Raw genomic sequence first — 11,050 nt, 5'->3', positions numbered from 1 at the left:
AAAACTATAACTGTAGTCGGAAAAACTTCATAGACAAGATAGAAGTTTAAGAAAAAAAGGCTTGAAAAAGCTCCACCCGAGAAAAAAAATTTGCTCGCTCAGCGAAACTCGTTTCACTCCTGCATTTCTTGTTCTGTTTTAAACAAAGGCATGAACAAAAGAACCCCTCTCTCTCTTTTCTCAGCTCTTCGAATTTGTTCACCGAAACAACTTTTACAAACTTTCTTCACACCCTGAAGTTCCGGTTTTCATGCTGGCTCACTTTATTAAAAAAAGGAAAACCATAAAACATCTTTGTGTCTTAATAAGTTGCGAAAAATTGAAAAAAAAACAAAATCGAAGAACAAAATCTCTTTTTCCAATGCCTTAGAATTGTAACTCTAAAATGGTTTTTTTCTTTTTCGCTAAATATTTGTAAATTCAAATATTTGTAAAGTCAAATTTTTTCGGCATTTCAACGTTTTTGCTTTAAGTTTCAAAGACTTGGGATCGATTTTTGTGCGATTTTTCAGGAATATACTTATCAACTGCAAAAAAAGACAGTCTTGTAAGAATTTGACAGAATATGATTATCTTGCAAGAATCTGCCGAGAAATGCTGACCTTGAAAGATTCTGATGAGAAATGGATATCTTGTTACTTTCTCTTCTCCGTTTTAGAAAATGTTTCAACTCACGTTTATAGAAAACCAGTTTTGGAACATAATTTTGGGCCGAGTAGTTTTTGCAAAATTAATTAAGATAAGCGGTAACTAGCGTTCACAAATTAGAAATTTCATCGAAGTTTTCTTACAAATTTTTGCGGTGTATGTGTTGAGTTTTCGTTTCTAAGCAAAGATTTTAAAAAATCTTGCATTTCTAAGAGTGGATCTTACATAATTTTGTGTTTCTAAGCGTAGATCTTAGCTATTTTTGCGTTGAATTTAGCGTTGATCTTAACTAAACTCATCGTTCAGACCTCTGTCTGTCTGTCAGACTAGAAACGCTGACATCCTTTATGCGTGTCAGGTCATCTACCATTTTTTTCACTTCACCTTGATTTGCTTTTGAATCATATTCTTTATAAATCGGACTGTAACATAAGTGGTATTATTCAACGCTAAACTATGTGAGATCAATTTTAATTTCAACGAAAAAGTATGTAAGTTCAATGCTAACTTCCACGCAAAGTTGTAAGATGAACCCAGGTCTAGACCTCGACTCATTAAAAGACAATGCTCGACAAAAATGTGCTATGAAAAGACCATACTGGACTCATTTGAGCTATGAAAAGACTTTAGCTGGACTTTAAGGCATTCTGGACTTTAGCTCGACTCAGATTTTTTGCAAAAGACTATAGCTGGACCCTAAATTTTACAAAAGACTTTGGCTTGACCCAAAGTTTGTGCTGGACTTAAGCTCGACACAATGTTTGCAAACAAAGTCGAGTTAAAGTCTTTTCATGGGTCCATCATTAGTCTTTTCATGGGTCCATCATTAGTCTTTTCATAAGTCTGTTTTTCTTCCATTAACGTTTTGCGTGCAGTATTGCATATAACGTAGTCAGCATATATGACAATGCACCTTTTACGATTCAAAAGAACCATAAATACCTCAAAAACCTGCATTATTTTTTTAAAAAAAATAGCTAATAATTTTGGGAAGGAAAACAAACTGAATAGCGCCGAAATTTTTTCATGGCTAATGGGACTAGGACCAATATTCTTAAGCTAGCTGGTTTCATTGAACCAAGTAATGTGGTAATATACTCGATCTGAAAAAACTCAATCCTAAGATTTAAGGCTTTTGCCAGATTTCCAACTGATTCTTAAGTTGGACTGCTCTGGTGCAAAACTATTTAGTCTTGCTCCGGTTCTGCTTCTGTATGTACAGAAGCAGGAAACAAATAAAAAATTTGAATATTGAAAAAAATACTATGAAAAGACTAATGGTGGACCCATGAAAAGACCTTAACTCGACTTTGCTGGTTATTAAAAGACTAATGCTGGACCCATGAAAAGACCTTAGCTGGACTTTCTTCGTTATGAAAAGACTTTAGCTCGACCCATGAAAAGATATTAGCTCGACTTTTACTAGGAACCTCGACCGTGTAATTATAGTCAATATTGGCCCCCGCTACTAGACTTTTAAAGTCTTTTCATAAGTCGAGGTCTAGGCCTGGGAACGCTAAATTCAACTCAAACATATGTAAGATCTACGCTTATAAACGGTAATACATTCTGTTCAACGCCTCGAGCGTGGATATTACATGTATTACATGTCTTACATAATTTTGCTTTTTTTAGTGTTGACACTTCGGCCCGGTATGTGCACACTCCCATTTACAGTGCCCGTATACAGAATTTTTTTAAAAAAATGAACAAACCTGTACTTTTCTCTCAACTGATGTGTCAATTTAAGTTTTCTTATTATTTTCATCAGCTTGTTATTGATGTTGCTTTGCAGAACATCATTGCAGTTTTCTTACTTTGAGGTTGAGCTTGGAGTCCTTATCTTTGTCATGATTGGAAAAGTGTTTTTTGTACAAGTTCTCCCTCCGTTTGGTCACGTGGCAACATCGTACCAGGTAATCAGCCGGGGATTGGTCTAAAAAACCAGAACAAAATTTTGCAATGTTCTAAAGGAACAAAATTATTACAATATGCTTCATATTTTTGTTCAAAATTTTCGTGATAAAAGGTGGCGCGATCAGAAGTGGCACAAAGATCAGAATATGATCATATTAAAATACAGATTTGAAAACATCATGATTCAGCGCTGATTTACAACGTTATTGAGAAGTAGTGGATAAAACAGGGCTTCCAGCCACCAGCAAAAATTTGACCCTTTCTCCAAGCGCTAATCGCGCATGTCGAATCGGGTCAAGTTTTACTGATTTCTGTAAGCCCTGTTTTATCCACTACTACATATTAGCTCTAAATTTGATAAAAATTAAAATTATTATTCTATGAATTAGTCAAGAATTATTTTCTTCCTTTATTTATTCTAGATCTAGCATCTATACAGAAAAAAGGAATCAATATACTTCTCATATAAATTAAAAGAAGAAGAATTAGTTTATTTGAATATCATACTTATAAACATGCTCTCTGAATTGATTTCTAGTGTGACCATATCTATATCTATGAAGATAAATACATAGTCTAAATTTCCTATTTCTAAATCTATATAGTGATATGTGTTTATAAACATTACACATACTACATATTAGATATTGATCAGGATCAGAATAATGATATCCCAAATGTTCTATATAATCTTTAACTTTAACCATATTTTTACATACATAACAAGAATATTCTAACTCTTTACAAATATTACAACATTCTTTCCAAGATTTATTTATACATTTATTACATCTCATTTTTATTTTTCGAAAATTATTTTTTAATTATTTTCCCTAAAAAAACACATCATGTCTCAATCAACTAATACTAATGTCATAAACTTCTGTTTTGTCTGTAATATATCCTTTGAAACAAAGAAGGGTTTATACAGACATCAATCATACGATCTCAAACATAAGGAATTATTGGAGAAAATGTTTGAGTCTGAAGAAGAAGAAATCTTAGAGAGGGTGTATAATCCGGATGAAGATGATTATATTATTAAAACTAAAAGTAAAACTGAAACTAAAAGTAAAACTGAAACTGAAAGTAAAACTGAAACTAAATCAGAAACTGTAACTAAATCAGATACTGAAACTGAAAACAATATCTATTCTAAGATTAGGTATATATGTAAAGAATGTCATGAAGAATTTAGAAGTAAAGTAGCTCTAACTACTCATTCATATAGTCACAATCGCATGTATCTAGAAAACACGGAAGACTTCGATATAAACTCAAGTCAGAACATGAGAGAATTTTATATTACTGATAAAGGTGGGAATTACATTGAAGATATAGATGAAGCAACTAATTACTCTTTAGAAGAAATTAAAAACTGTTACCAGTTTCGAAAAGTTAAGAGTTTTAAATATAAGATCACGGCTGAATGTGATTATAAGAAGAGAACCAAAGAAGAAGTTAAAACTACTAAAATATTCTTCATTACTGATTATATTAATAATAATGCAATATATGAATATGGTGACTTCAATCGGTGGCTAGATTTCGAAAAGGAAATATATGAAGGTTATAGTTATGATTTTGAGTTTCTTGGAATAAGAAGTATTCAGTTAAACATTGAACCAACTAAAGCATCTATTGGTAGTTATATAGATTTACCTCCCGATCTCAAAAACTCTAAATCGATATTAAATATACGTAGTTATAAATACAATTGCTTACAACTAACTATAACTGCTTGGCTACATCCCGCCCCACACCAAGCAACTCGAGAAAGTAAATATGTAGATAAACTAATTGAACCAAGACAACAACATGAAGATGATTTTGCTTATATAATAAGACTACAGAAATTGTATAATCTTAATATTTGGGTATACACACCTTGTGGTAATGGTAAAATAGAATTGTTTAAACAAGTGGATGATTTCAATAAAGATAGAAAAGATGTAAGAATACTAGTTTGGAGTAATGGTCAAATAGAACACTGTGCCCTAATAAAAAATATAGAAACATTGTTGGAACGACCAAATAGAATGAATCACAAATTCTATTATTGTGATAGGTGTACCTATTGGTTTAACTCACAAATTAAATATGATAAACACGAATGCAACAACTCATTCAAACCAGAGATTGTTTGTCCTAAGAAAAACCATATTACTTTTATAAATGAACACAAACGTCAGAATATAAAAAATATTATAACTGCCGATATAGAATGTTGCATTGTTGATCCGCGAAGCGGTTTCACCGATGTCACAACTAATGACTGTAAATATGTAATAGCTGAACATATTCCAATAGCTGTGGGTTACACCTGGCAAGGTAACTTCAAACACTACTTCGGTCTAGGCTGCATCAAAAGTTTTGCTAGAGATCTATTAGAAATAAAAACTGAGAATAATTTCAAACATAATGAAAAGATGATATTCACAGAAGAAGATAAATTATATCATGAAACTAATAACACTTGTCATATCTGCAGCAAAACATGCATTAATAAAGTAAGAGATCATTGTCATGAAACTGGTAAATATAGAGGACCAGCATGTAAAATATGTAATCTAAGATACAAACAACATAACTTCATTCCAGTAATATTCCATAATGGCTCTGCCTATGACTTCAACCTACTATACAGTGAACTCTTCAAACAAAATAATGATAAAAGAAAAGTAGATAACATACCACTAGCTGCTGGTAAATCTAAGATGTTTAGCATTGGTTGTCTCAAATTCTTAGACAGTTATAACTTCTTAGCTATGCCTCTAGATAAAATGGCAAAGATATACGGATGCAAAACTAAAACATTATATCCATATGAATACTTTGTTTTAGAGTCGTATAGTAGCAAAGCTACCTACCAAGAAGATATAGGTAATCTAAAAATAGAAGACTTCAGATTCTCACTACATAATAAATTACCAACACAAGAAGAAGTAGATAACTTTAATAATGAAAACAGTCATAAAACTGGTAAAGATCTAACTATAGAGTATTTACAGAATGATGTGGAAATATTAGACTATTGCATGAATGAATATGTTAAACAAAGCATGAAAGAATTCAAGCTCAATCCACTACATTATGTAAGCCTCCCATGTTATACTTTTGATTGTTGGTTAATGTCAAGCGGTGTAACATTAGATACATTACAAGATAAACAAATGCTAGATGATTTTGTTGGAGCAAAGAGATGTGGTATATGTGGAATAATGGGTGATAGATATATAAATAATCAAGGAACCTGCTTCGCAGATAGTAATACTAATACTAATATAAATACCAAAGATAAACTTAATAATAGAAATATATGGTACATCGATGCAAACGACCTATACGGTTATGCAATGATGCAAAAATTACCTTATAAGGATTTTGAGTTTATTACTACTACTCTAGATGTATGGGAAACCACGCTTCAGCGTATATTAAATACTCCAGATGATAGTGATCATGGTTATTATATAGTTTGTGATATTGATTATACTAATGAATGTAAAGAGAGAACAGAACAGTTAGCACTAATGCCTAATAAAAGAAAGATAAATGATAATGAATTAGGTTATCTGCGAAGCAGGTTCCCTGATAGAGAAAGAGATGGAGGCAAGGCAAGATCCGAGAAATTAATCTTAGACCAAAACAACAAAACAGAATATATGGTTCATTATAGGATGTTAAAGTTCTATGTTAAGATGGGAGTAAAAGTAACAAAATTACATAGAGTAATTAAATTTAAACAAGATTATATATGTAGAGATTATATACAAAACAATACAAATAAAAGAGCAACAGCTAAAACTGAAGCAGAAAAGGATGTAAGGAAATTAATGAATAACTCATTATATGGAAGAATGTGCATGAATCCTCTACACTTCTTTCAAAGCAAGTTCTTGCATGATGAAGAAAAGATAATGAAAAGTGTAAGTAAACCAACCTTTAAGAATATAACTAGATATAGAGATTATAGCCAAATAGAATATATAAAGAAAAAAATAGAATATGATTCTCCAGTATATGTAGGTGTTACTATCTTAGAATTAAGTAAATTACACATGTATGATGTATTCTATAATATTCCACAACCATCTCTCAAAGATCTACAACTCCATAATATGGATACAGACAGTTTCCTATTAAGTTATAGTGAAGGTAAACTTAGTGATGAGCATATCGACTTAAGTAATCTAGACATACCTATAAAAACTAATAATAAAGTCCCCAGCAAGTTTAAGCACGAGCTGGGAAGTAGGATTATTGAGGAAATTATAGCATTGTCCCCCAAAACATATAGCTTCAAAAATTATCCTAAAAACACTAAAGAAAAAGAAATAAAGAAGCATAATGATGCTAGGCACATAGATTATTATGATGCATTAATGAATAATACACAAAGAACAGTTGATGAATGTAGAATACAAAAAGTTGGCGATAACATGACAACAACAAAAACAAGTAAGATAAGTCTAAACACATTTGATGATAAAAGATTTTATGTAAATAATATTAAAAGCTATCCTCATGATGAGGATCTATATCTTTTCAAAAGAGATTTAATAGAAATGATCCACCAAGCATCAGGGAACGAACAAAGTTCGCGGTTTACCAAACTGCTTCGCAGATCATTAGATGGAGACAAAGACCTACTGGTTAATAAGATTCTAGAACTAACCATTAATGATGATAGAAAGTTAATTGAAGTTGCTATTATATTATATAATGAACTTTGTTAATTTTTATAACAAATAAATATAGACCTATATCATTCTTTACATCCATATGGTTGGTAGTTAGTATATTATAAATCATTATCTGAGCCATATGTTTTTCCATAGTGTCTCCCATGATTGTGTTCTTATGTAGTGTAGCTCCAGCTATTATATTTTTAATATATTCTAGAAATTTTATTATCTTCCCAGCCCCATCAACATATTTAGAATAAGTTTAAATTATTAAATCATCATGATTTGGTTCCTTAATATGATCAATAAACTCATCTATAGTATTACAACGTCTTTTACAAGCTAAACATCTTTTTAGATTAAGAGAGAAGCTGTTTTTATTATCCATTTTTTACTCTTATTATAATATTTCAATACATATAAAATGACTAAACTAGATAAACTTATAGAATTAAACAATCTAGAAAAACAAAACAGAAGAAATAGATTAGAAGATAAATTAAAACAACAAGAATATTATGGTGATATAGAAGAGCTATTTGATCCTTTAACTAAAACACTAAATGCAAACAATGAACAGAATCTAGCATTGGGTGAACAAACATTAAGAGCAATAGATTGGCAAAATCAAGAGTTAGATAAACAAACTAAGATGATCGAGCAAGCTGGTTCCCAGTTTAATGAAACTGCTTCCCAGATCGAGCAAGTTGGTTCCCAGTTTAATGAAGCTTTAATGAAGTCCAATGGCAAAGCTGTAGAGGAAGCTCGAGATAAACCAGGAATGTTAGTAGATAAAGACACGGCTCAAATTATTAATTTGATGTCAGTTCAATCTAATCCCCAATTAAAGTTAAAGTTCGGAAATTTTGATATTGGTGAATTTGAAATGAACGGTGTTAAACTAATTTACCAAGCAAATTCATTTATAGTTAAGGATAATAGATATGAGTTGTCAGATGAATTTATAAACTTTCTTACTAGCCCAGATGTAAAATATGGTGAAATTGAGGAAGATGAGAACAAAATTTTTAGAACAAAAAAGTTTTTAAAGGATATTAGATATGATTTAGGAAAGGGGTATAAGAAAAGTGCTAGATATAGAACAATAAAACGTATAATGCGGGCAAAAGATGATATATTTGGCAGGGGATTAAATGGCAACCCAAATAATTTAGTAGAAAGACTAGAATTATTAATACTAGAAACAAAAGCTGGTCATGATGGGTTATATGATGAAATGCTAGATATATCTAAGCAACTATTATCTATGAATATTATTAATCAAGACCAACTAGATAATTTTGTTTTTAATTATGGTAAATGAATAATGATGGAAAAACAACAACAACAACTAGTTAAGGAAGTATTCAGTCCTCGAATAACAAAGTTTAAAAGACAAAGAATCATACCATTATATAAAGATGAAACATGGTCAGCGGATTTAATTGATAAGTCATCTCTAAGTAAATACAATAATAATTGTAAGTTTATATATTATTAGTTATAGATATTTTCACAAAATATGCATTGGCTATTCCATTAAAAAATAAATCTGGTTTATCTATAACTAATGGTTTTAAAACAATCCTATCGGAAGGACGAAAACCAAAAAAGTTATGGATAGATAGAGGTAGTGAGTTTTACAATAAAACATTTAAATCTTTACTTAAAGAATATGGAACCGGCAAAGCCGCTTCAGGGATAGAGCTATATTCTACTTATAGTGATTTAAAGGTTGTATTCACAGAGAGATTTAATAGAACATTATTACGCATAATAAATAAACCTATGTTCATCAATGGTGATGGTAATTGGGTAAATATATTAAACTATGCTGTTGTAACATATAACAATAACATTCACTCAACAATTAATATGACACCAGTTGATGCTTCTAATAATCCTGATAAAGTTAAATACACTTTTAGTTTTAAGAATATTAAGGGTAAACCTGGCTAGGCCCAACTTAAAGTTGGTGATTATGTTAGAAATGTAGATAAACGTAATATATTCTCTAAAGGTTACATTTCTAATTGGAATAGAGAATTGTTTAAAGTGAATGAAGTTCTAAAAACACAACCACCAACATATAAGATAGCAGATATGGATGGAGAGATAATAGAAGGCAAATATTATGAACAGGAACTTTTGAACTCCGAGTTTGATTTTGAATCTAATAATAAAGTTTTAGAATCATTAAATATATTTCTTAAAATAAATAATGACAAGAAATAGATTCAATCAAGCTAAACATAAATCAACATCAACATCAACAAACAACTTAACACTAAATAAGGCTCGTGGGTTATTCCTAGAAGATAATGATGATATTGATATGAAGGATACCTATAAAATTACAAATGTTCATCCTCCTAGAGATGGAAAAGATGTTGTTAATAAAGAGTATTGTGACAATAACTTATTAACCTCTTCTAATAAAATAGACATCTTAAGTAGAAACATAACTGAACTAAGAAAGGGTGACTTTGATAAAGTTACAACTGAAACATTACAACTAAATGAAACACAAATTAAAGAAGAACTAATTAATGAGTTTATTGAATCAACAAATGAAGTCAGAAATATTGTTAAGTTTTGTAATAAAGTTGCTGCTGATACTATCTCTAAATATAATCAATTAAAACAAGAATTTGATAATAATAAGTATAATCAGAATATCACTAACATACAACTAGATGAAATGTTTACTAACGGTCTGAGAGAAATGAAAGAATACAATAAATCTCTTAGAGGTGTTATAGCACAATATATAATTGCTATACTTTTACAAAGTAAGTTACTTGATAATAAAGAGAAAGACAGACTTGAGATGCATTATAGTTTTAATCAAGAAGATATAATGAAAGAAATAGAAAGAATTTTTACTAATGAAAATAAGCAAAGCAATGACCAATCTAACAGCACCGAGTGAGAGATTAATATATCCAGATTTGTCATCAGTATCAGAAAGATTGATAAACGAAAAGACTCAAGCTAATAATAAATTTAACAACAATATTAACATTATAAAAGATATTAGAAATTATTATGAAACTGAAACTAATAACTATAATAAGAAGTTAAGTAGATATAAGAATTTTATTAACATAGCTGAGGTAACAGAAATAGTATTATCATCAATAGCAACAACTGCAACAACAACATCAGTTTCATTAACAGGTATATGATTAGCTTATTCTATACCAACAGCTTTTGCTACAGCAACTGTTTGTGGTTCATTATCAAAAACAATTAATACTAAAATTAGAAATAAAATTATAAAGTATTCACAAATGTATATTTTAAGTAAACAGTTTAGTGATAAGTTTAATAAGCTCTATACTAAATCAACGAATGATAATAAAATAGATAATGATGAGTATAATGAATTTGTTAAGTTATATGAGGATTATAAGAAGAACAAGAAGAATAAGTTGAGTATTTTTTAGATTAAAGATATTAGTGCTTAGTAATAACAATGTTTTTAGTAATAATAATATTAGTATTAATATTTATCAATAATCATAATGATACACATAAATATAATATAATCATAATCATAAATATAATCATAAATATAAAATAATCATAATCATAATCATAATCATAAACATAAATATAAACAAAATCATAATCAAATAATTATCTTTTCTTTGTACCTAAGTATAACCCTCTTCCTTTTTGTACTACTTTTATACCTTCACCAGTAGTTGCAAATTTAATTAAATCAGGTGTAGCCGCTAGAGCTGCTTTAGGGTTTCTAGATGCAGCTGCACTTCCTATTTTACTTGCTATTT

The 11,050-nt window shown here is 29.9% G+C and overlaps 1 protein-coding gene across 2 annotated transcripts in view; it reads right to left on the bottom strand.

Moving 5' to 3' along the window:
* Positions 1 to 2,302: 2,302 nt before the first annotated feature.
* Positions 2,303 to 11,050, bottom strand: part of LOC142348342 (uncharacterized) — a 39,403-nt gene continuing 30,655 nt past the window's right edge. For both annotated transcript variants that reach the window (XM_075399656.1, XM_075399657.1), the window contains one exon: positions 2,303 to 2,584. In XM_075399656.1, the coding sequence (XP_075255771.1) occupies positions 2,448 to 2,584 (137 nt within the window). In that variant the 3' untranslated portion in view covers positions 2,303 to 2,447. The remainder of the gene's footprint in view (positions 2,585 to 11,050) is intronic.

The sequence above is a fragment of the Convolutriloba macropyga genome, chromosome 10 (assembly GCF_964194025.1).
Source record: "Convolutriloba macropyga chromosome 10, txConMacr16.3, whole genome shotgun sequence".
NCBI classification, from domain to species: Eukaryota; Metazoa; Xenacoelomorpha; order Acoela; family Convolutidae; genus Convolutriloba; species Convolutriloba macropyga.
This window is presented reverse-complemented; position numbering and strand designations above follow the sequence as displayed.